General features: G+C 49.9%; 1 protein-coding gene across 1 annotated transcript in view; it reads left to right on the top strand.

Moving 5' to 3' along the window:
* The window catches only part of GALNT16 (polypeptide N-acetylgalactosaminyltransferase 16), an 89,977-nt gene that overhangs the window by 44,075 nt on the left and 19,345 nt on the right, over nt 1-26,557 (top strand). The window contains exons 2-9 of the mRNA XM_039240749.1: nt 13,601-13,758; nt 17,308-17,406; nt 18,310-18,377; nt 19,013-19,078; nt 22,014-22,135; nt 24,044-24,131; nt 25,851-25,935; nt 26,234-26,337. Of these exons, the coding sequence (XP_039096680.1) occupies nt 13,601-13,758; nt 17,308-17,406; nt 18,310-18,377; nt 19,013-19,078; nt 22,014-22,135; nt 24,044-24,131; nt 25,851-25,935; nt 26,234-26,337 (790 nt within the window). The remainder of the gene's footprint in view (nt 1-13,600; nt 13,759-17,307; nt 17,407-18,309; nt 18,378-19,012; nt 19,079-22,013; nt 22,136-24,043; nt 24,132-25,850; nt 25,936-26,233; nt 26,338-26,557) is intronic.

Raw genomic sequence — 26,557 nt, 5'->3', positions numbered from 1 at the left:
CTTCCTAAAAGCCATTTACTTTCCCCTAAGAGGTCTACATCCCCATCCTCTTTCCCTAGTAAGATGGTGTGTGATCCTGAATTCTGAGTACCTTGGGGAGTTACTCATTTTTCCTTGGGCACCTTCCATGTATACATGTTAGTAATGTGTTTGTTTTTCTCTTGTTGATCTGTTGCTATTTATAAAAAAATGCATCTTTGGTCTTAATCCACGGTGCATGGCTCATAGCTCCCAACCCCTTGGAATTTCCTGAGTGATAAGAGCAATTGGAGCATTTTTTATTATAATATTGGGTCTCATGTCCTCAGTTATGTTAATGAGGTGACTTTTGGATGGGGGCTGGTTGCCAAGGGAATGAATATTTTGACCTGTGAATAGAGAGGTCCGCCTTTCAGTCCCAACCCCTGATTTCCAGGGAGGGGAGAGGGGGCTGAAAGTTGAATCAGTTGCCAATGGACAATGATTTAATCAACCATACCTATGTAATATGAGGCCTCCATAAAAGGCAAAAGGAGGGGGGTCAGGAGAGCTGCCCGGTTGGGGAACCAGAATGCTTTCATGTGCCACCCAAGTCCCACTAGAACAGAAGCTCCTTTGTTCTGGATTTTGCCTTATGTATCTCTTCATCTGATTGTTGATTCATATCCTTCAGTAGCCTTTGTAATAAACCCACCAAGTAATAAGCTCTGAGTTGGCGAGGCGCCTGGGTGGTTAAGTTGGTTAAGCGCCGACTTCGGCTTAGGTCATGATCTCACGGTTCGTGGGTTCGAGCCCCGCGTCGGGCTCTGCTGACAGCTAGCTCAGAGGCTGGAGTCTGTTTCGGATTCTGTGCCTCCCTCTCTCTCTCACCCTCCCTTGCTCCGGCTCTCTCTCTCTCTCTCTCTCTCAGAAATAAATAAAACATTTAAAAAAAGAAAAAGCTCTGAGTGGCTCTTGCAGATTCATTGAGCCTTAGCTAAGAGGGGGTCATGGGGTTTTAGCCAGTTTGTCAGAAACACAAGTAACAACCTGAGTTTGTGACTGTCATCTGAAGTGGTGGACAGTCCATGGGACTGAGCCCCTAACCTGTGGGATCTGAGCCTATCTCCAGGTAGACAGTGTCAGAATTGCATTGAACTGTGGGACACCCAGTAGGTGTCTGAGAATTACTTGTTAGTGGTGTGGGGGAAACCCCGCCATGTTGGAATCGGGTCCCAGCTCCTTTATCTATCTTTTAGTATAGGAGTCTCAGCTAAGAACTCAGAAAGATAGAGGGAAAATTATTTTTCTTTCCCCATAACTTGTCTTCCCCTCCTCTCCATCAGGAGTACCTTGTTCCTGGCTGGTACTTCTGCCCCCAAATGTTACAGATGAGGAAGGGCTTACTTTTCATCTCTTTATATCTGAGATTCATTCTGGAGATGATAATGTTGAGGATGACAATCATGTAGCTCAATTCTTTTATCTGAGGTAGAAAAGTATTAAGGTACATCTTAAAGAATTTTATTGTAAAAGAATATTTATTTATTAAAGAACAAACAAACAGGCTTGTGTAAAGGAAAAGGTAAAATTCTTTCATCTTCCAGCCCACTCCTGCACCACTTTCTGGAGGTGACCGCAGTTTACCAGTTTGCCGTGTATTTTTCCAGATATCCCTGTTCATTTACATATGCATGTATTCTGAACTGTTTATACAAAATGAATCATAATATACATACATAACTTATTCTTTCTAACATTTATTTAAAACTCTACTGTAATGATAAACTATAATTTAGGGATCATATAATCTATTACCTAAACTGAGACAAATTCTAATTCACAGGGGCTCCTGAGAGCACAGGTGTATAGTGCGACTGTCTCAGGAAAGCCAGGTTAATGTTTACCTAAAAATGGAACTTCTACTGAGTCAAAGAGTAGTATTTAAAGTGATATCGTTGGGGCACCTGAGTGGCTCAGTCAAGCTTCTGACTTCGGCTCAGGTCATGATCTCACGATTTGTGGGTTCGAGGCCCTCATCAGGTCTGTGCTGACAGCTCGGAGCCTGAAGCCTACTTTGGATTCTGTGTCTCCCTCTCTCTCTGCCCCTCCCCTGCTCGCACTCTGTCTCTTTCTGTCTTTCAAAAATAAATAAATGTTTAAAAAAATTTTAAATTATGTTGTTGAAGAGTCTTGGTCATACCAATTTATAATCTATCAACATATAAGGCCTCCTATTTCTTCAAACTTCCAAAATACTGAGCATGATATATATTATTCTCAAATTTGCCAAATTAGTAAGAAATTGTATCTTACTTAATTTGCATTTATTTAATAATCAATGAAGCTGAACTCTTTCATTTCTTATTGGTCATTTGTACTTCATGTTTCTATGAACTATTTGTTCATATCCTTTATGTCTACATTTCTTTTGAATTATTGGTTCTTTCTTCTTGATTTGTAAAAGCTCTTTGCATTTTGGGTGTTTTTTTTTTTCATTTTTAAAGTTTATTTATTTATTTTGAGAGAGACAGAGACAGCACACGCAGAGGAAGAGCAGCTAGAGAGGGAGAGGGAGATTCCCAACCAGACTCTGCGCTGCCAGCACAGAGCCTGGTGTGGGGCTCGAACCTAGGAAGCCATGAGATCATGACCTGAGCCAAAACCAAGAGTTGGACGCTTAACCAACTGAGCCACCCAGGAGCCCAGCATTTTAAAGGAATTAGTTACTTGTTTGGTCTATATTTGGCTAATATTTTTTTCTCAGAATGATGTTTATATCTTGACTTTGGGGTATTTTTAGCCTTATAAAAATCCTAAGTCTATGTGTAGCTTTTGGTCTTTTTTGGTGACATTTGGGTTTTATATCCAAGATTGCAGAAAACAAGAACAAAAGGAACAAAAAATAACTTTTTCTTTATACTTTTTAGTTTCTTTTTTAAATTTAAATTTTAGGGCTCCTGGGTGGCTCAGTTGGTTAAGTGTCTGACTCTTGATTTCGGCTCAGGTCATGATCCCACCATTTTGTGAATTCTAGCCCCAGGTCCAGCTCTGAGCTGACAGTGCAGAGCCTGCTTAGGATTCTCTGTCTCCCTTTCTCTCTGCCCCTCCCCCACTCACTGTCTTTCTGTCTCTGACAGAAAGACTGTCTCTGTCTTTCTCAAAATAAATAAACTTAAAAAAAAAAAAAGAGTTAAATTTAAATTTTGAGCCGCCTAGAATTTATTTTGGTTTAAGAAATGAACTCAGCTTTATTTGTTTCCACATCGTCTGGTCACTTTCTCTAACATCATTCACAGAATAGCATGTCTCCCCCTTCTCCCTGCCATTTGAAATGCAACTATATCTTGTGCCAACCTTCCATATGTACTTGGTTCTATTTCTAACCTCTCTGTTTTCTTTTATTGATTTGTTTGGCTTTCTACCAATAGTATCTTGCTATATAAAGTCTGCAGTCTTTCATACGTCTTAATATCTGGTAGGTCTATTTCCCTATATTCATTTTGTTTTCAGGTTTTTCCTGATCACTCATGTTTAAATTCTTCTGGCTGAATCCTCCTCTCTCCCCCCACTTCCCAACACACAGGATGGCACTGAATTTATAGATCAAGTCAGGGAGGAGTAATACCTCTGTATCACTGAGTCTTTTTCAAGAATGAGTCACATCTTCCCTTTAAGGTTCTGTTTAACCACAGGGTGGCCATCAAAGAAAAACATGGACGAACATATATACTAAGTGGTTTATTTAGATCACATTACAATGCACGACATAGTCATTGTGTCGTTGCTCATTAACAATATATGGTTTGGTGCACCGTGTGAAACTGCAATGAATGAGGTGCATAACATTATATTTCTATTGATCTCAGCCATGCTCAGATGATTTGTGTCTCTGATTTCTGCTTGAATAACACTGCATCTTTAGCATATCCTAGAAGAACTAATCGAAAGAGCTCTATCCACTGACAAATATAGTATTCTCCCCGTTTCCAGATGTTACGGCCATGTTGTATATCGCACCTAGGTAGAAGGTGGGGCTGTGAGGGAGGTGCCCATCTAGGGCATGGTGCTGGCGTGGTGCATGTTGTACTGGCCCCAGCAGTGGAGTGCCCCTCGAAGAAAGTCACACGTGAGCCAGGCTGCTTTTTTTCCAGTTTCCCTCCCTTCCTTTTGCTTTTTGCTTAATTTGATTTTAAAAGTCTGCCTTTGTATCGAATGACCCTACCATCCAGCAATTACACTATTAGGTATTTACCCAAAGGATACAAAAGTACAGATTTGAAGGGATACATGCACCCCAATGTGTATAGCAGCACTACTAACAATAGCCACACTGTGGAGAGAGCCCAAATATCCATCGACTGATGAATGGATAAAGAAGATGTAGAATATAATGGAATATTACTCAGCCATGAAAAAGAATGAAATCTTGCCATTTGCAATGACTTGGATGGAGCCTAGAGTGTATTATGCTGAGCAAAATAAGTCAGAAAAAGACCAATATCATACAATTTCACTCATAGGTAGAATTTAAGAAATGAAACAGATGAACATATAGGAAAGAGGGGCCAGAGAGAAGAAAGGGAAACAAGCCACAAAAGACTCCTAACGATAGAGAATAAACTGAGAGTTACTGGAGGGAGGCGAGAGGGGGGATGGGCTAGATGGGAGATAGGTATTAAAGAGGGCACTTGTGCTGAGCACTGGGTGCTGTGTGCAAATGATGAGTCACTAAATTCTACTTCTGAAACCAATATTGCCCTGTATGTCAACTAACTAAAATATTAAAAAATAAAAATATATAAAAGTCTGCCTTTTTTAATGTTTATTTATTTTTCTTTTTTTTAATAGTTTATTGTCAAGTTGGTTTCCAGATAACTCCCAGTGCTCATCCCAACAAGTGCCCTCCTCCATGCCCATCACCCATTTTACCCTCTCCCTCACCCCCATCAACCCTCAGTTTGTTCTCAGGATTTAAGAGTCTCTTATGCTTTGCCTCCCTCCCTCTCCTTAACTATCTTTTTCCCTTCCCCTCCCCCATGGTTCTCTGTTAAGCTTCTCCTGTTCCACATATGAGTGAAAACATATGGTATCTGTCCTTCTCTGCCTGTAAAAGTCTGCCTTTGTAATGCTCTCTCCTATTGGTGGGTATAACTTAATTGTTTAATTATACTAATTATAGTAATTATATATGAAGCACAGGCAATGTACCTTCTAAGCTTGATCTACAGTGCCAATAATGTACTGTGCCCACTCACTACTCTAATTTGGCTCTTTGTTCCAAAAAGTGTTATAAACTGAGGCTTGGCCCATGATCGGGGCCTTGCTGAGCTCTCATGGGTTGGACTTGATCCTGGCCTGGCTGTGATCCTTAGTGGGTGAAGCAGGAGGCTGTTGACCCTCTTGAAATAGTCATACTGGATGTGTTTTATGTATTATATGGCCCACTATTGCTTTTCTTTTCCCAGTTAATATCTGATAGGTTCAAGTTCAGTGGTTTCTGAATATGAAACGCCAGAAGTGCAATGGTAACTCACAAACACTGACACATGACACTTGTGTGATCTGCCCCGTAGGTGAGTGAGGAGGGTGTTTGTGGGGGGCCCGGGAGTCCTGAGGTGGCCCTGTCTCGGCAGTTCTTTCTGCTCGCTTCCTTCCTCAGCCGCAGAGCCATGTTGTTTGGGAGGTTGGTCAAGCAGACAGTAACTGGAACAGGCATCGTCTTTGTCCCCCTTTGCTGTGACTGCTGCTGAAGGTCACCGGGGCCCTGAGGACATGCCTGGCTGGAAAGACCGAAGAGGGCCAGGACTGACCCAAGGAAATTTAGTTATGTGCTGTTTTGGTCTGAGTAATACAGTCTTATACTTCTCATTTTTTCCATGTCCTTTGTAGCCAAAGCAGAGAAATGTTTCCATGCCTGTGTCAGGCCAACAGATGACAGCACTGGGCAAGTCCCCGTCTGAGCCATGAGCTGAGGCTCTGAACCCTGAGCCTAGAGGGGAGGCAGCCTCCAGCCTGCATTTGTCAGGGCCTGGTTGTGTTCTGGGCACCAGAGTCCAGCTTGTTTGGGTGCTGAGGGGCTCAGTACTGGAAGGGGGCACCAAACACATCTGTGCCCAGGAGTAGTCTGAAGACACACAGAGAAAGCTTTGTGCTTAGGCTCTGTAGCCAGATAGCCTCAATTCCAGTCCCCGCCCAGCCGCTCGGCAGCTGTGTGACGTTGGCATGTTGGTTTATCTCTCTGGGCCTCAGTGTTCACTTCTGTAAAGTCAGGATCAGAAGAGCATCCATCTGGCAGGACTACTTGGAGCTGCAAATAAGCACCTAGTGTAGCATCCAGCTCACAGTAGGCGAGCACTTGGCATGAGCTCATTACTGCAGCAGAGACCTAAGAGTTCCTCACTCCGCAGCAGCTCTGACGGGGCCAGGGGGCAGTAAGGCAGAGCCCTGGGACCCTTCACAGACCCAGGAATGCTCTGCTCAAGCTGGATTAACGGATAAGCAGCTGAGACTGAGCTATCCACCATGTATCCCTCACATTGCCCTCTCTCAGAATCCCTCCACCCCTAGAGGACCTCTGGGCTAAGCAGAGTGTGGGAAATATGACCTGGGAGCTTGACTGGACCTGGAATCACCTTGACCCTGAGGAGAGACTATCTGGGGAAGGCACTCCTCTTCTTTCTTGGTGAGACCATGGGTGCCGTCAAACTGCACAGTCCTCAGCACCCTTGGAAAAGTCAGGATGTGGTGGGAAACCTAAGGGAAGTTGGGCTTCCCAGGCGGCCCTTACTTACCTTGTGCTCTTTGGCACATCGTTGAACTAGAGCCTCCAGGGCATGAGGGCATGTTTTGCAAGGTAGTGGTTTCTATAGTAACAATGAAGGCTCCAGCTGAGTTCCAGTTGGTTCTGCTGATGGTGAAGCAGTACAAACGGACGCCAAAGCCCAGACTCATGGCAAGGCTCCTTGGGAAGACGGTCAGGGGGGATGACCTCCAAGTACCCCCAGTCCTCACCAGCCCATTACTAGTGCTTGCTCACTGTTCTGCCTTGATATTAAACAGTGACTCAGCCTTGCTAGCGCATTGGAACACCCAGAGAGCTTGAAGAACTCTGATACCAGGCTCCTACCTCTAGAGGCTCTGATTTAATTGGTCTTGGGCAGGGCCTGGGCATTAGGATTTTTTAAAAATCTTCTGATTCTTCTGATTTTAACGGGCAGCCAAGGTTGAGAACGACTGGTAAAAAGGCAGGTGAGCTAATAATAATTAATAATTACAATGTACGTGCCAGAGACTGTGCTAAGCACATTATCTACATCATCTCCTTTAATCCTCACAATAATCCCCATTTTCCAGATGAAGAAGCATGCTCAGAAGTGACTTCCCAAGGCCGGACAGCAGTAAACACGGACACTCTAGCCCAGAGCCCTCAGGTTTCAGAGGCCAGGCTCGTAACCCTTATGCAACTGCCTTTGAGATCAAGTGAAAAGGGACTTGGGGACATGTCTTAGGCAGGTCTCCTGAGGGACTCTGAATACCCTAGGCGAGATTCGCTGTGCCCATTCTGAGGTCCCCGGCCCTGTGCCACCCCAGCAGCTTGTCTGGTTGGACCACTAGCAGGCCAAGTGGGGTTGGCTACTTCCCCAGAACCCAGCGGCTTGGGTTTGCCAGGAGGGAGGCCCTGTGGGACATGCCTTTTCATTTGGGAGAGGTGGAGTCTGACACCTTGCACTTAGAGCTGGTGAATCATGTGCTTGGTTTCCCAGCCGTCCTGATGAATGGCAGTCTTTCAACTTGGGACATGGCATCAGATACGATTTTGTTCCCCAAGGAGTGGGGAGTGGTTGGGAAGCACATTTTGTTCACCAGGTGTTTTGGGTTTAGAGCAGACACAGACAAAAAGTCAGGATCGATCCATAAAATAGAACCAGAGCCTTTTTATTTGCAGTTTCATTGAAATTTAGTGAAAGGCAAGCCTAGCAGGTACCTGTTTTACTGGCAGTAAAAGGAAATTAGACAGCAGTTATTTAAAAGGAGTTTGAGTTGTTCAAATCTTCAATTTAGGGGTTACACGTGTGTTTTAAAAGAAAGCTTACAAGGCTTGGGGATTTGGGGTTGAACTGTTTTTGCTAAAAACGATGTGGAAAATATTTCCTCCCTTATTTTCAACCTCCCCCTTTGCTGTTTGTTTCCTAAATTTAGCAGTCAAGAAGAAGTAAGCAGATCTAGCTGGAAAAAACCTGAAGCAAGGCAGGCAAGATTCAAGGTTTAATTGAAGTGATGGACTGAAAACAAAACTCTCCAAGATGAGAAATCATTCTTCCCATTTTATAGAGCAAACTCATTATATCAGCTTAAACAATTTCAGATGTGGTTGACCTGGTTGGACATGGAAGTGCTGGGTTGGGCGCTTTCCAAAAGGATCGGCTGGGGAGGAGGCCACCATCTAAACGTCAGCCAAGAGCTCTTGGAGGAGGCTGGAGGGCTGTGGGAGGCGCAGGAGGCTGTCACTCACCATCTCCCAACCCTCCTTCCTGACCCAGGCAACTCCAGGGAACTCTTAAGTCATGGTCCAGATGGGGCCCCCCCACCCCAAAGCCTGACCACATCCCTGCCTACTGGGGAAGGCTGGGCTCACCCTCCTGGCTCTGGGCTCAAGTCACTGGGCCAGATGCCAGGGACTAGCCTGATGTCTTGAATGGATGGCCACCACCAAACTGTGTCACTGCCATTGGTGGCTCATTTTTTGGTTTTGGTTTTTGATTTTGTTTCTTACTTCTGGAGAATGGTTTTCTATTCATTGACATGACTGAGGGACTGACATCTCTGAATTTTTGGTTATTAGAGAAGGACAGTCAACTCAAACTAGCTTAAGCACACACACACACACACACAAAGGGACAGATAACTAGTAGATAGACAGGTCGGTAGGTAGGTAGAAAGGTAGATAGGCAGATAGATATAGACAGGTACAAACAAAACAAAACCGAAGAGGAATTTGAATCAGGTATGACTAGCCCCAGGGACCCTAAACAATATCACTATAGCACTTTCTATCTCTTAGCTTTGATTGTTTCTTCTTGGCTTCCTTCTCCAGGCAAAATTTCTTCATGTGGTAGAAATCTTCAGGTCAAGAAGACTTGCCTCCCAAGCTTAGCTGAGATGACGAAAAGAGCTCATCTTTTTGTTTTTTTAAACCTGCCTATTGTATGTATATATGTATGTATGTATGTATTTTACTGTTTATTTATTTGAGAGAAAGAGAGAGGGCGCACATGCATACATGCGAGCAGAAGAGGGGCAGAGAAAGAGAGGGAGAGAGAGAGGGAGAGAGAGAGAGAATCCCAAGCAGTCTCCATGCTGCCAGCACAGAGCCCAACATGAGGCTCGATCCCATGAACCTGGAGACTATGACCTGCACCAAAATCAAAAGTCAGACACCCAACCAACTGCACCACCCACCCAGGCACCCCAAGAGCTCATCTTGCAGAAAGTTCTGAAGACGGGGCCACCTGGATGGCCCAGTTAGTTAAGCCTCTGACTCTTGATTTCAGCTCAGGTCATGATCTCACAGTTGGTGAGATCGAGCCCTTCATGGGTCTCCGTGCTGAGAGCTCAGAACCTGCTGGGGATTCTCTCTCTCTCTCTCTCTCTCTCTCTCCCTCCCTCCCTCCCCTGCATGTGTGTGTATGTACACATTCTTTTTCTCTCTAAATAAAGAAATAAACTTAAAAAATAAGTTCTCAGGATGGATTCTGATTGGCCCAGATTGAGTCAAATGGTGATTCCTTCACCCATCCCTGTGTCCAGGAGTGCACTCACCTGGGCCCTGTGCCTACCTCCGTGGCAGAGACTGAGGTGTTGGTGGGGCAGGAGGGCAGCGATAAACAGCCCCACCAGGAGATGGGAGTGGGAAGGAAATCCCCAAGGCCAGCAGAAACTACCCTGCCACCGACTCTGATCCATCTCAGTTCTAAGTAATGTGTTAGCCAAGTACGTGTGTGTGGGGGGGAAGGGGGACAAGTCAGGTCACGACAGCTCATCACTCATGTGTTCATTAGCCATTGATTTTGAAGCCTACCATCACACAGGCACTGTTCTGGGTTTGGGGATCCAGCACTAAACAAAACAGATGATGATCCCTGCCCCTGTGAAGCTTATATTCTCGGGAGAAGCAGTCAAACAGATAAAATAAGCAGAATACACGTTCGTTCATTCATTCGTTCCTTTATTCGGCAGATGTCCACTCAGTACCTACTATGTGCCAGGTACTGGGAGCCCAAAGGTGGGGAGCTCACCATCTAGTGGAAAGGAAAGAGAAGGAAAGCACAGACATCAGTGCCACGTGATACAGGAATTCCACAAACAGCTCCAAGTGCCTTGGTCCCCTCCAGAAAGGGCAGCAGTGCGCCTCCCATCCAGAGGCTCCAACTGGCTCCAAGCCCAGGATCTTGGGTCTCTCGGGCTGATCCAGATATAGCTCCTCATAGTCCTGCAACCTAGAGCCAAAGGATGCATTTACCCCTCGCCAGCTTGCTTAGTAAGCAGTGTGGGTGGGAAAATAGGAGAACAGCTACACACTTACCCTTTAGAAGAGGGGAGAAGGGGAATAGCATTCGCTGGTCACCAGTCCATGGTGCATGCACCATCTCTGGACTGTGCCAGCTAGGGCTGGGGTGGGATGGAGTTCCTTGGCCCGTTCTCCAGCTACCTGTGATCTGAAGTTGAGGGTGGGGATCTCTTCATCGTCTTCCATGGCCATGTCTGGCATGGGGCTGGGGAGCAAGGAGGGGTGATCTATCTGGACTCCTAGATTTCTCTTCCAGGGTCCATACTGCTTTGTATTGATTTCTATCTTCCCAGCCTCTTCCACAATGTCTGCACATACCAGACTTTCAGGAAATATTTGTTGATTTAGCACTAGTGGTATGCCCACAGGACACCTCTGTGGGTGCCCAGGGCAGGGGTCTCAAGCAGGCTGTGGAGCATCAAGGGGGACACATCAGGGATGACCCCTGGATATGTTACGTGGAGGACCAGGATGTCGGCCCTGCCCACCTCTGCAAAACATGAAGCAGGAGAAACAGCAGTTTTGGTGATCAGCAAAGAGTTTGTTTCAAGGTGTTGGGTTAGAGGTATCCACGGGACATTCAAAGGTCTGCAAGTCTCAAGATCAAAGAAGAGGGCCAAAGGAAATGAGCTGTGGGTGTGGGCATGTGAACGGGGGTTAGATTCCAGGTAGAAGACTTCTGGGTGGTGTCTGCTGGGTAAGGCCGAGGAGGCGCTGGATAGAGGAAATTAAAGCCCCACTGAGGTCACATCCTACCCTTCCACAGTGTCTACTCCACTTGGGCTGACTCAGGGCCTACTAAGGTTTCAGCTTCCAGCCCCAGAGATGCTGGGTCAACGTGAAAGCAGAGCTAAGACCTCTGGGAAGGAGCAGGGACCATATTTCCACAGCACCCTTCTTCCCAAGGTGGCTCATAAGGGAAGGGTCTAACCCTGGAGGATGGTCGAAGCATCAGATGCTATGGGTCTGCTGAGGGAGCAGCAGGCGTTTCAGGACACCTTTGCAGATGTCCAGCTTAGTTTTGAGGCCCTGAAAGGACTGAGCCCATGCTCTTCCACAACATTCTCTAAGGCAGGAAGGCAGCTGGCTGGGGACAGGGGAAGGATTTCTTCCTTCTGGCACACAGGAGTGCCCAGCGGAGCTCTGCTGGATGAATGAGCGGCTGGATGAAGGAGGGAGTGGATTCAAGCACTCTTGAATGAATGAACGATCAGATGGGCCTTGGAACTTGCAGAGGGTGTCCCAGTGCCTGGTAGATGGGCCACTCTCCATCAGTGTTTACTGGGTGATGGGTGAGTGTGGGATGAGGGCTCAGAGGTTTCCTGAGCCCGCAGAGTGGACAGAAGTCCTAAATAAATAAACACGGTTCTTTCCCACAGTTGACTCGTAGGATAATAAAGTGGCATCCTCTCCCTCTGGGAGCTTTCTGCAGTTTTTCTTTTATTTTACCTCGGCCATCAGCTGGAGGCTGCTTTCCATTTCTCTGACCTGTGCCTGGAGGGTTAGCACCCAACCTTCTCCCGGGTGGGAAGGACACAGAGGACCTCTCGTGTTCACTCTCAAAATTGGACAACCTTCTAGCAATCCAGGATTCAAGTCAGAACAGTCTCCCTTGCCCTCTCCTTCCCTCCTTCCTTCCTTCCAGAAGTGGATTTCCAGCCCAGGGGGGCTGTGCCACATCTGTCCAGTCCCTGGCCTGGCACCCACTCCAAACACTGCAGTGCTGCAGCTGTGGTCACCATCCTGAGCATCTGTGTGTCACGTGGGGCTGGGCCCAGTGGAAATGAGGAAACCTCCCTCACTGGCTCTGACCTGAGGGGACTCAGGGACTGGCTCCTGGGACATGAAGCAGCTGGAGGCCAGAGCAATACAGGGTGGCAGCCCTGATGGAGACACTTGCCCCCTGGAACCTTCTGCAGTCCTGTCTGGTGAGATCAGGGGCTAAGCTCCCAGGGGAACACGGAGGCCCTGGGCCACTGTGTATGTTCTCAGCCTTACTTGACATCTCGGTCTCCTCTTCCCCAGGTCCAGCTGCCTTCCCAGGACCATCTCTCTAGGGCTAGACCTGTGACAGGGTCTTCATGCAGAGGGTCTATGTATGGACAAATCCTCACCCACCTTCCTGCTGCCGCTGGGGGCCCACAGCTCCCGCCCAGGCTGCTGGTCAGGCAGAAGGGTTGCAGTTGGGATGCCTCACAGTCCGTGATATTTCAAGGCATCCTGGGAAACATCCAGCCAGCAGTTTGGTTAAAATAATGAGATGTCAGGATCCATCTATCTATCCATTCATCTCAGATGTGTCCTTCCCCCAGGTCTTTCATGGGGGGACTTTGGGAGCACACAATGGGGTGTGGCTCAGAGGAGAGAGGCTGGGCTATGGCATCTGTCATCCATCACTCCCCCCCACACTTAGCACCAGTGAGCCAGCAGCTCTGACGTGGGGCTATTTCAGCAGCAGGTGCGAGTCCCCAAGAAGATGCATCATTGCGTTTGCATTCTAACAGCTCTGGCTCTAGCCGGGAGGGGCCTGCTTGTCTTCACAGTGCAGCAGCCTGTCCACGCTCCCTGCGTTTTACTGATTAGGCACTTCCTACATGCGGAGCCCAGTGTCAGGCAACCTCCAGCTTGTTTGGTGGTCCCCTCAGGACCCCTCATCTTGGGAGTCACCTTCTCCAAATCCAGCAAAGAGCACTGCTCAAGAGAATGACCTTCAGAGTCAGAACAACCAGTTTGAATCCAGAACTTGTAACTTAATAGCTCTGACCTTGGGTTTCAAAAAATAATAATAGACTTCATTTTTTTTTTAGAGTAGTTATCGGTACACAAAATTGAGCAAAAAGTACAGAGAGGTCCCATAGGCTCCCTGTACACATGGGGGTACCGTTTTTAACTTCTTGAACCTCAGTTTCCTTGTCTGTACAATGGGGGAAATAACGATCTCCTGCTCACAGAGTTGGGATAAGGTACAAATGAGGCAATGCAGTTAGCTCCGGGCTAGTAGTAAGTACTTACCACACAGCGGCTGCTTTCTGCTCCTGCCTGGGACGTCTCTGATGCCGACCTTTGTCTCAGGTGACAGGAACACCCTCCAGAGGCTTTGACGAGAAGGCGTACCTGGCAGCCAAGCAGCTGAAGGCTGGAGAGGACCCTTACAGGCAGCATGCCTTCAACCAGCTAGAGAGTGACAAGCTGAGCCCAGATCGGCCCATCCGGGACACCCGCCATTACAGGTATGGCCTCCATTGTGCCAATGGAGAAAGAAAGGTGGAGGGAGGGCCCAACAACACTTGGCTTGTTTCCTTTTGGTCACGTAGGTTTACAAAATGAGAAAGATTTCCTCAGACACTCAGGAGACTCAGTAACCCAGTCTAGTCACTGAGATACTCAAACCTTCACCCTCAGTTGTTTCCCTGACTTTTCTGTTTCGCTGACCTCCTGAGGGCCTGAGAAGGTCAAGGAGACTCAGCAGGGGCCAGGGAGGCCCCTCAGCACCTCAGTCCAGAGTGCCAGTGAGAGGCACCTGCCTGGGGACCGCAGGGAGGTCTGAGGGGGTGGGCAAGCCTGCTGGCGGTGCCCGAAGTGAAGAGGGGCCACCAACCGGCCCGCACTGTGCAAGCAGTAGAGTGCTGTGCCCCCATCGCATCCCTTCCCTTCTCCTCTTCCCGCTCTGCTGTCCCACCTCCGAGGCAGCTCAGAGAAACGCTTCCCGGCCTTGCTCTCGGCTCTGCCAGTGTGGTAGGTGGGAGAGGCCCCAGAGCAGACCCAGGTCACCTTCCGTGATGATTCTCGCTCTGATTCCACACAGTGGGATGACCTTGGGCAAGTCATCAAGCCCCCCCTTAGTGGCTCAGGCCTTTGATGTGTCCTGTCTAGATTATAGTCACCACCTCCAGCCCCCTCTTCCCGCCCTCCCCTATGGGAACAGTCTGAGCTCCTCACCCTGAAGTGCAAGCCACCCCTGCTGACCCCGAGCCTCTGTTCCTTGTCCCCTAGCACTTCATGTCTGATACCTTCCTGGCCCTCTCCCTGTCTAGGCACACGCTGTTTCCTCTACCTGAATCCCCTCCCCACTCCCCTGCACCTTCACGACTCCCCTCAGTGTCCTCTCCTCCGGGGAAGGCTCCTTGCCAACCCAGGCTGGTTTGGGGGCTTCCTCTGTGCAGACAGGTCAGTGAGGGCCTGTTGGTGCTTGCAGTGTTGCGTGACCAGTATGGGCTGGGCTGACCTAGCTGTGTCCTAAGTGCCAGGCTGGTCCTGATTTGAGGGGAGGGGAGGGTGACATGGGTCAACATTGTTTTTCTTTCTGAAGCAGCTACTCCGCAGCATGAAAGGTGTATGAAGTGAGGGTGCCGCAGGGGACATGCTTCCAGCACCTTCCTTGTCAGTCATGAAGGTGTGCCTGAAGTCCAGTGGGCTCACAGCCCGTCAGAGTGAGATGGATGTGCAGTTGGGGGCACCCCAAACTGTGCTCACAGTCCAGGAACCCCAGCACTGCCAGCCTCCAGAAACTCATGCTACCAAATAGGGCAATAATCTTGCTACTTGGGAAGACCCCCACCCAGGTCCAGTGGTCAGCTCAGGTCTCAGAAGCTCTTTCTCAGGGTCCCGCTGTGCTGTGGGGCCTACGAGGCCGTGTCCACACAGCTCCACCCGGAGACCTTTCCTGGCAGCCGTGGCCAAGGCCAACCTAGAGCCCAAGGCCTAGAGGTTCTGCAGACCCAAATCTCTGGACTGACCGAGGGTTAGCCTGGATCACCTCTACCCTCCCTCCCACCAAGCCCCCACCCCTCACCTTCTCAGGTGTTCATTGCAGAATGTAAAGGAGGAGTTCCTCTTGCGACAATGTGTGTTTTAAAATGAGACTCTTCAAATCTAAGGCAGGGGTGGGTTGGTGAGGCCAGCCTCCCCACCTGCCCCAGGGCTGCTGCTAGCCCTCCCGGAAGTCCGAGTTCAGATCAGGTGCATGTGCGTGGGAGTGCGCGTGTGTGTGTGTGTGTGTGTGTGTGTGTGTGTAGGGGGAGAGTGCTGGGGTGAGCCACGCTCTTCTCCTGGCCCTCCAGACTGCAACTGTCAGGCTAGGTCTTAGTCCAGCCTCCATCTAGGCAGCCCCCCTCAAGGGGAGCAGAGAGACCAGGCAGGACAGACCTACCAGCATCACAAAGAAAACCCCACCAGCCCAGAACTCAACACACAGGCACAGAACAAACCTCTTCAGAGGCTCTTGGCTCTTGGGAACCGGATTAATCCCCATCATAATAGTTAAAAACCCCAGAGAGGAGCGCCTGGGTGGCTCAGTCAGTTAAGCATCCACCTTTGGTTCAGGTCATGATGTCACAGTTTGTGGATTCGAGCCCCACATCGGGCTCTCTGCTGTCGATTCAGAACCTGCTTTGGATCCTCTATCCCCTTCTCTCTCTCCCCCGCCACTGCTCCTACTCTATCTGTCTCGAAAAATAAATAAACATTAAAAAAATGTTTTTAAATCCCAGCGAAATGCAGAGTAGAAAGGGTTAGAGAGGGCAGGTGGGGAGGAGGTCAAGTCCACCCTCCAGATGGGGTATGGGGAGGTTGGCCACTTACAGGTGAAGAATGGGCACAGATTCTCTCCTTCCTGGGCACAGGATAGTTAGGGTTCACAGTCAGAGACCTGGGCCCCTAGAGGTCAGTGCTGGGGGGCCGGGCACCCAGGAGATGGCTGCTCCTTCCGGCATTCCCCAGCTCAGCAGGCCAAGCCCACCCCCATCCCCAAACCCACATGCCTCTGGAAAGAGACACTTGGGAAGCCTGGCTTCTCAGGGGAGCAGGGGTGAGTCTCCCTACCCCTCCACCCCTCCTACTCCCCACACTACTTCTCAAGGAGAATTATTTTAAAGCCTCTCGGGATTCCTCCCATGAGGGTCCCAGGCTGGTGGAACTCCTTCCTGTCTGACCCAGCCTGCTCTGCGGGGCAGGAAACGGTCCTGGGAATTCGGCTGTAAGCTGCTGTCAGTGAAATGAATGCTGGAATAAAAAAATAGTCACTGCTGGAATAGTCAGAGAGCAATTGTAATAAAGAAGATTGCCATGAAACCCAGCTGCCTTCCCACCGGCCCCAGGAACACGAAGAAAAGCGTCCACAGAAGCGACAGGGATGAAGGCTGGCAGGAATGATTGTTTTAATTCCTTTTCCTGAGGAGGGAGAAGCCAATGGCTAAAAATGTTGTGTGAGCCAGAGATGGGGAGCCCAGAGCCGTGGGGGGGAGGGAGCGGGGTGGCAGGAGCTGTTCGTGGTGTCTTCTCAGAGGCTTCTGTTTGCTCCAGGAGTCCAGGGCCCAGGAGGAGGGAGGCTGGTCCCCTGCCCAGTCTCACCGGCCTCCTATGGGTATTGGGCAGTAAGAAGAGGGGAGTCACATGCGGGCAGAATGGGGGTGATTCCTCTCCAGATCCTACAAAGGTCGTGAGCCAGGAGAAAGAAGCTACAGGTGCCAGACACAAAACAGAGGCTGCTCCCTCCTCTCCCCCATTTTGTCTGTCCACATCAGGCAGGGAGTTCTGACTGCTGGCCCCAGTCTGGGCCTGGAGCGTGTCCATCCACAGTGGGGCCAGAGCCCTCCTAAACACTTTACTTCTAGGTCTTTGGCAAAGGTGACCGGGTCTGGGCAGGTACCCCAACCTGTGGCTTCCCCTGGCTTTGGCAGGCCTTTCTGATCCACAGAGTATTCCGGGGGGCAGAGAGAAGCCTCAAGCCCGCCCTGAGGATGCTCTCACAGTGTCCTCTGACCTCCGCGCTCTATTCTCAGTTGCCCCTCTGTGTCCTACTCCGCGGACCTGCTGGCCACCAGCGTCATCATCACCTTCCACAATGAGGCCCGCTCCACCCTCCTGCGCACGGTGAAGAGGTAAGCCGCCCCTGGGGACCCTCCTCTCCGTGGTGCTGCTCCCCGAGGCTTCAGGGAGACCTGCCAAGCTCCTGGTATGGGGGTGCGCATTGAGACAAGGTGCTGGGCCAGGCAGCACAAAGATTCTGGCCACTGGGACGGGGAATCCTATCCTTCTGAGAAGCTGGGACTGGGAGACCCCAGAAATCCAACTGATATAGGGACGCACAAACACAATGTCAGGTCCCCAGGACAGGGGTAAAAATTCTAGGGTCAGGAGCCAAGGGAGGCAGGGTGGACATGAAGCCTCAAGTGCATGGATGGCAGCCCAGTAGGCGTCTGTCAACGATTCAGAGGGAGGTGCCCCCCTGTCCTCCTAACCTTGGCCCTGTGGTCCAGTTTAACTCCGACTCACCCCATTTCTTTAATGAAAATAGGATTTGGAAAGGATTGCGCAGTGGTATTCCAGGGGTTAAAAAAGCATGGGTGTCTTTTCCCCAGGGAGCGGAGGAAGAAGAGGGACGGTGGGAAGGGAAGGGAAACCCATCAGGCCAGAAGGAGACTTGCTAGCCTGCTAGGCAGGCAGTTAGGGGCCCAGCTGTGTATTGCCTCCGGGGCAGAGCTTGTTAAGCCTAAGCAGTCAGGGCAGCTACGGGTCGTGTCTACACTGAAGCGGTTTCTACAACCCACCTGGCACAGGTCCCCGGCACTTCCAGGTCCAGGCAGCAGGTGCGGCCGGGTCCTCGGAAGAGCCTGAGGAACACAGTACTCCTCAGCCACTGATCAGGGTCTGGAAGGTTTGCAAGCAGCAGCCGGTGGCCAGTGTGCTGGCCCCTGAGCTGGGTGATGGGGGAGCTCTGTGGCAAAGAGGGGTAGATGGAAGGTGGCCCCTGAATCCAGGCTCCTCTGTCCCCATCGCTCCAGTGTCCTGAACCGAACTCCAGCCAGCCTCATCCAGGAGATCATTTTAGTGGATGACTTCAGTTCAGATCGTAAGTTTCCATGTTCTGCTTTTTGCTCCTTGCCCCGAATGTGGATGCAAGCACTCCGGAGGTCACCCTGGACATCACGGGCAGACCTCTGCCCGCAACCAGATCTTCGGTCTTTTCTGGGTGCCCTCCCTGACTCAGCTCCCAGGTGCCAAAGGAGGGGAAAGCATGGCGTTTTGTTTTGTTCTGTTTTTTAAAGTTGATTTAAGTCATCCCTCCACCCAAAGTGGGGCTCAGACTTCCGACGGAGCCAGCCAGGCATCCCAGGGAGCTGTTGTTTTGATGGGACACCACTGAGATGACATTTTTTAAACAACTGAAACAACAGCAGCAGCATCCCTTGTTATTACAACTGCCGTGTGGCTACGCTGCTGTTGGCCCAGTGACCTACTAGTGCTCTCTGGCGCCCCCTGGGGGCAATCCCATGAGTACAGGTATCCCTCCGTCAGGCCTGGGAGTGGGGCACAGGGCAATCCTTTGGCCATTAGAGATGACCGTGCTCCCGCATGCCTCCCCATCTCCAGCCCCTTCCCTGGCTTGCCAGGGGGCACCTTCTGGGCAGTTCCAGGGGCGACCAAACCCCTCGTGGCCTGATGCCCCATATCTGAATGAGCTTGCTTCCCTCTCCTCACCTTCAGCTGAGGACTGTCTGCTCCTGACCAGGATCCCCAAGGTCAAGTGCCTGCGCAATGATCGGCGGGAAGGTAGGTTCTTGAACCCGAGGTGTCACCACAGACCTGTTTTGGCCTAGACCCTCGCACCTCCCCACTCCCTTCTGACCATGTCACACTAGGCCGGCGTGCTCCTGCCGCATTCCGGGGGGCCAGGCGCAAGGCGTGTGGGAAGACGCTTCCTTCTGCTCTCCCAGGCCGGCCCCTGCCACAGCATGACTGAAGGCGAGTTGCTCTACTCCTGGCTGCTTTGGTTGTCTCTTCTGAAAAATAGGGTCAATAATAGTACCCTTCCTGCCTTGCAGGGCTGCTGTAAGGATTAAATGTGATAGGCCCTGTGGAAATGGTTTGAGAAGTCAAAGGGCAATATCAGACAGATGTAACCTCACTTCCAATCCAGAGGGGGTTTGGAGCACATAGGATTGTACATGGCCCTCTAAGAGGCACTTTATAGTTCTTTTGAAGTATAAAACATGATCCCTATGTAAACTGGTGCAACCGCTCTGGAAAACAGTGTGGAGATTCCTCAGAAAATTAACACTAGAACTCCCCTATGACCCAGCAATACCACTGCTAGGAATTTACCCAAGGGATACAGGAGTGCTGATGCATAAGGGCACATGCACCCCAATGGTCATAGCAGCACTCTCAACAATAGCCAAAACATGGAAAGAGCCTAAGTGTCCATCACTGGACGAATGGATCAAGAAGATATGGTTTATCTATACAATGGAATACTACATGGCAGTGAGAAAGAATGAAACCTGGCCATGTGTAGCAACGTGGATGGAACTTGAGGGTGTTATGCTGAGCGAAATAAGTCAGACAGAGAAGGATAGATACCACATGTTTTCACTTATAGGAGGATTAGGAGAAACTTAACAGAGAACCGCGGGGGAGGAGAAGGGGAAAAACAGTTGGGGAGAGGGAGGGAGGCAAACCATGAGAGACTCTTGAATACTAAGAACAAACTGAGGGCTGATGGGGGTGGGGGATGGGAAGGGGGGGATGGGCATGGAGGAGGGCACTTGTTAGGATGAGCACTGGGTGTTATATGGAAACCAACTTGACAATAAACTATAAAAAGAAAAAAAGGAAAAAAAACGTGGTCCTTGCCCTCAGAGAGCTTACTGTAAGGCCAAGGAGTCAGAATCTACTGCAGGGACACGCTGATCATGATTATGTGGAGGTAGAATGGGAACCACAGGAGAGGGGAGGTAGCAGGGACTGGGCCTTGACTGGGTGAGGGCGTTGTGAGTTAGGGGAGCGGGAACGGGCAGGGCAGTCCGGGCTGGAGGACACTGCAGGCACAGGCTTTGGTGAGGCAGTGGTACGCATGTGATGCTAACAGCCCTCTTCCTGAGCCCTCACCCACGGCAGACATCCACGTTGCCTGCCTGCGTTCTCACGTTCGCTCCACATAACAGCCCGCTGTTCCTGTTTTGCTTAAAAGGTTCAGTAATGTGTCCGGGGTAATGGAGCCAGAATTCCAAGGAGGGACACCACCCTTAACCTCCCTCACCTCCTCCCTGCCAGGGAAAGTCTGGGCCTGGTCAGCAGGGAAAGTGGTGGAGTGAGGATAGATGGAAGCGGACCTTCAAAGCCAGAGAAAGGCATTTCGACTTGATAAGGCAGGTAGGAGGGGGCCACTAAAGGTTAGAGAGAGAGAGAGAGAGATGTGAGAGGTGTAATTAAGAAAGACCCATCAGACTAAGGAGACCTTCTAACTAGCATGGAAGAGGCCAGAGATGGGGCGCCTGGGTAGCCCAGTTGGTTAAGCATCCTACTTCAGCTCAGGTCCTGATCTCACAGTTTGTGGGTTCAAGCCCCACATCAGGGTCTGTGCTGACAGCTCAGGGCCTGGAGCCTGCTTCAGATTCAGTGTCTCCCTCTCTCTCTGCCCCTCCCCCGCTCATGCTCTGTTTCTCTCTGTCTCAAAAATAAATAAACATTAAAAAAAATTATTTTTAAAAAAAGAAGAGGCCAGAGAGAAGGTTCTACCAAGTACCGGGCTGTAGGTACCTTTAGGCCTAGGAATATATTGTTTCCTGGGGAATGTGCCCAACACAGGTGTAAACTTTTAATCAAGTTCTTTCTAACTTGCTGTGGAGTGGAAGGAAGGGGCAGATGGATTTTTGCACAGATGGATAGTCAGATGGAAGAGGCCAAGTACAGGGCAGAGGTGTGGCCGGGGAAATCTCTCCAATCTGAGCTCTTAGAGAGGAGGCCTGCCATCTTCACAGCTCACAGGGTGCCAGTGGCCGTTCTGTGGGCAGCGCTAGCTGGGCCCTCTCTCTCCTGGCCAGTAACAGTCCCCAGCCCTGACCAGGGAGCTGTCAGAAGCAAGGCCATTCTTTGACAGTTGGCGAGCCATTGGCAAGACTGTTGGGGGTGGGGGGGCGGGTGGAGCAGTGCAGAGTCTAGCATGTGTAGGCATCCTAGGCACCAAGCACTCTCCTGGACAGGCAGGGATTAATCTCTCTGAAACTTCTAGACAAGAAAACCAAGGCTTGGAGAGGTTAAATGACATGCTTAAGGTGAATGAAGGGGCCATTAAACTTGGGCTTGTCTTAGTCTAGAAGATTCTATCCATGTCACACACAATGGTGCAACTGAAGGGGACTGCCTTGAAGTCTCTGGGGTTAGGGGGGAAAGAGTTTTGGTTTCTACTAAAACACACTTTATTGTACTTGGCATTCGGTAAACTGACTGTGCATCAGTGTGTCCCCAGAGCCCAGAACAGTGTCTGGGACATGGAGGGCGCTCAGAGAATGACCTTGAGTAACGATGGTTGATAGGTGGATGAGAGAAAGGAGAGAGAGGAAGGAAATAAATGAATACAAAGTAAACATCCAACACAGTAACACGAGGAAACCTTGTCCCTTGAGGGGTGCAGAGCCCTGAGACTTTGGAGGGACTGTAGGGATGGCCCAGTCCCAGTACCAACCCGTGTCCATTCCCATCGCAGGGCTGATCCGGTCCCGAGTCCGTGGGGCCGATGTGGCCACAGCTGCTGTCCTCACCTTTCTGGACAGTCACTGCGAAGTGAACACCGAGTGGCTGCAGCCTATGCTACAGCGGGTAAAGGAGGTGAGTCCATCTGTCCCTATGGGATCTCTGTCTCTTGGGACGTGCCCGCCATGTTCTTGGCATGAGGGCGTGTGAACAACCTTTGAAGTTGGACAGGCAGAGTAGGGGCCTAAGGGGTCTGCCTCCTCCAGAATGACTTCATGTTATCGAGCTTTCTCCTCTGAAAATGGGGGTAATTATAATATTTGTCTCACAGGGTTGTTGTGAGAATTCATTTGGATGAGAGCTTGAGTGAGCTATAAAGCTCCTATTCCGGATGGTGTTGTTTTCCTGCTGGGGGAGGTGGGTCCTGTGCTGGGGCAGGGGGCCTCTGTGGGTCAAGGCTGGGAAGCCTGAGAAGGAAGGAAGGGGGATGGTATTTTCAAGGAGAGGTGAGGGCAGGGCACCCTTACCACGTGCCAGCTGTTCACTAGAATGGCAAGGGTGGGACAGATGGAGCATAGGATGAGGTGATTACATGTCAACCATAAAAAGACAACCCAACTTAGACATGGGCAAAAGATTTGAATGGACATTTCTTCAAGGCAGATACACAAATGGTCAACAAGCACATGAAAAGATGCTCAAAGAAAGAAAGAAAGCTCAACATTATCAAGACTTGAGGGAAATGCAGGTCAAAACCATAGTCAGACAGCACTTGATACCTACAGGGTGGCTGTAACCAAAGGATGGACAGTAACAGGTGCCGGCGACGGTATGGAGAACTAGGAGCCTTTTCACTCCGTGCTGGTGAGAAGGTGAAATGGTGCAGCCACTTTGGAAAAACAGTCTGGCAGTTCCTCAAAAGGTGACACATGGAGTTACCAGAGGACCCTTCCCGCTGCCGGGCATATACTCAAGAGAAATGAAAACATACTCCACGCAAAAACTTGCACAGGAGTGTTCAGAGCAGTATTATTCAGAATAGCCAAACTGTGGAAACAGCCCATATCCTGTCAACTGATGAATGGGTGAGTAATAGTGAGATGACCATACAGTAGGATATTGCTCAGCCATAAAAAAGAATGAAGTGCTGATACATGTCTCAAAAAGGATAAAAATGTTTCCATAAGTGAGAGAAGCAGGTCACAAAAGGCCACGTATGATATGATTCCACTGATAGGAAATGTCTAGAATAAAGCAAAGCCATAGAAATAGAAAGGAGATTGGTGGTTGTCAGGACTGGGAGAGGGGGATGGGAAGTGACCCGCCTGAGGGCCCGCGTAGCGTGCCGGGAGAGAAGAGGCTGTGTTCTGTGTCCCTCCGTGGAGGGAGAGAGAAGGCTGATGACAGGTGATAGTTTTGCACAAAGTGTATGACATAATCCACCAACACCACTACGCACCCCCCCCCAAAAAAAAGCTTGGGTAAAACTGACATTACCCACCAATGGAGGTGGATTTGTGTCCAGGAGGATGAGGGTATCCTTGAAGTGGATGTGGCATGAGAGAGTGACACCCAGGTTGCAAAGGGACCGCGGAGTCCCTGCCCTCAAGCTGCAGGTGGCCCGGTTGGGAAGACAACGCAAACATTTACGAAAGTGGATGGCAGTTAATAGAACAACAGTTCACACCAATAACAGAAGATCTACGTGATTCAACGTCCCGAGAATTGTCTGGACTGTAATTGTGAGAACAGCTTCAAAGAGGAAGAAATCCTCAGCCTGTGGCAATCAGGCAGGGCTTCCTTGAGGAGGTGAGATCCCAGCAGGGCTCACCATGGTGTGAGAAGAAGAGGCTGGAAGAGCATTGTGCCCATGGGACCCAGGTGGGACCTTCCAGGAGCCTGGATGTGGTGTCACAGGACAGGCTCCCAAGAACATGACATGTCCTGTGGGAAGGGCTGAGTGCCTCACGCTGCAGAGAGCAGGCAGCTGGGCCTTTCTTCACAGAGCCCCTGGCCTCATGCCGTCTCTCGTTCCTCGCCTAGGATCACACCCGCGTGGTGAGCCCCATCATTGATGTCATCAGTCTGGATAATTTTGCCTACCTTGCTGCATCTGCTGATCTCCGCGGAGGTGGGTCCGGCTCCCGGGGGCGGGGGGGGGGGGGGGGGGGGGGGGGGGGATGCAGGCTTGGAAGAGGCAGGCGAGGGCAACCTACAACCTAGGGTTGGTGCTTCTCTTCCCTGGTGTGCAGGAGCCTCTCACTCTGCCCCCTTACCTGAGCAAATGGAAAGGGATAGTGGAGAGCCCTGAGGTTGGGGACAGAGCCCTCTGGCACAATCAGTGATGGCACCAAGCTAGTCTTTTGTCTTTCCCTCCATGCAAACACTGACGCACCCTTCCCAATACTGCCAGCCCAGGGCCCATGGCCACAAGTCCTGACAGAAGGCATGATATGACAGTGACTTAGGGGCGGGGGAGGGGAGCCCTCTACTTTGCATGAATTCTAATATGTACACGTGGAGGTGGGGTGGACCCGGGCTGTCTAATACAGTTAGCTGTAGCTACAATTAGCTATTGAGCTCTTAAAATGTGACCAGTCTGAATTGAGATGTGCTGTACGTGTAAAATACACACCGAGTTTCAAAGTCTTAGTAGGAAAGAATGTAAAATACCTCCTCACAGGGTGCCTGGGTGGCTCGGTCCGTTAAATGACTTATCCAACTTCGGTGCAGGTCACGATCTCACAGTTCGTGGGTTCGAGCCCCACATTGGGCTCTGTGCTGACAGCTCAGAGCCTGGAGTCTGCTTTGGATTCTGTCTCTCCCTCTCTCTCTGCCCCTCCCCTGCTTGCACTCTGTCTCTCTCTCTCTCAAAAATAAATAAACATTAAAAAAAATTTTTAGTATCTCTTCAGTGATTCTTTATACTGATTACATGTTGAAATGAAAACATTGGATATATTGCACTAAATATATTATTGAAATTAATTTCATATGTTCTTACTTTTGAATATGGTACTAGAAAAATTTAAATTACATATGTGGCTTGCATTTCTGGCTTGCATCATATTTCTTTTGGACAGCTCTGGTCTAGACTTCAGAGCTGTGCTGTTCAATAGGCTATTTACATTTAAATTAATTAAAATTAAATAAAATTCAAATTCACTTCCTAAGTTGTACCAGCCGCATTTCAAGTGCTCAGTGGCTACTGCTCACTGTATTGAGCAGTGCAGGTAGAGAACATTACCATCATTGCAGAAAGTGCTATCAGATAGGCTGCACTGGAGAATCTCTTGCTAGGAGTGAGTGGGCAGAGTGGTTTTCCTATTTGGGGCCTAGACTTCCAAAAACCGTATCCAGCAGTTCCTTAGATCTTGGGAGTTGAGTGGAAATCTGAAGGGAGCCACGCACTTCTCCTTTAGGAAAAGCACCTCAGGGCTTTTGCATTTGCTGGTCCCCCAACTGGAATCCCCATGGATCAGTCCTCCATTCTGGTCAAATGTGACCTCATTAGGGCGTCTTTCCTGACTACCCTTACTAGAATAGCCTGGATACCTTTCTTTCTTTCTTTCTTTTTTAACTTTTCTTTTTAGCACTTTTCCCCTTTGACTGGCAGATTACGCTTTTATGGATTTATCTTTGTAGTCTCTGTCTTTCCCAGTAGATTGAAACTCAATAAGGACAGGGACGTGTCTCATTCTGAGTGAAGGAATGACTGCATGAACTGCCCCGGGCCCTCTGTGAGCTGGGCTCTGACCAAGGGAGGCACCGAGGGCTGGCGGAGTGAAGGAGCAGCTGCCACCAGTGGGCTCTCCCCTGAGCTCTGTCTGCACCCTGCTCTGTCCCTTAGGATTTGACTGGAGCCTGCATTTCAAGTGGGAGCAGATTCCTCTTGAGCAGAAGATTGCCCGGACCGACCCCACCAAGCCCATAAGGTCAGTGCAGCTGTGGGCTCTGCAGAGACCCTGTCTTTCCCTAGGTTGGGGCCCTGGGAGGCTGCTGGGGGGCCGTTTCAGTTGCTGGGGCTCCTGAGGGTGCACGATCTGAGGGCTGACTCGGTTCTGGGTCCCAGGGACAGAGAGGACAGTGGCCAGGGAGCTGGCCAAACATCCTGCCCCTGGAACTCTGCAAGCAGGGGATTGCGGGGCAAATGGCCTGGGGTTCCGGAACCATCTAGAAGGGCTCCCAGCTTCTCCAGCACATGCATTGCCTCAATCCTCTCCTTGCTCCCAGGACGCCCGTCATAGCTGGAGGAATCTTCGTGATCGACAAGTCCTGGTTTAACCACTTGGGAAAGTATGATGCCCAGATGGACATCTGGGGGGGAGAGAATTTCGGTAAGTTGGAAAATAACAATAGCAATAATAACAATAGATAACCTGCCCGAGCACTTTCTATGCATAAGGCCCTGTTCTAAACATGTATTAATTTGTTTCATCCTCACAAACTCACAATAATCTGAGGTAAGTACTATTATACCTCCGTTTTACTGATAAAGAGACTGAGGCACAGAGAGGTTAAGTAATTTGCCCAGAGCCACACAGCTAGCAAACAGAG

The sequence above is a fragment of the Hyaena hyaena genome, unplaced genomic scaffold, assembly GCF_003009895.1.
Source record: "Hyaena hyaena isolate Hyena2069 unplaced genomic scaffold, ASM300989v1 scaffold_179, whole genome shotgun sequence".
Taxonomy (NCBI): domain Eukaryota; kingdom Metazoa; phylum Chordata; class Mammalia; order Carnivora; family Hyaenidae; genus Hyaena; species Hyaena hyaena.
This window is presented reverse-complemented; position numbering and strand designations above follow the sequence as displayed.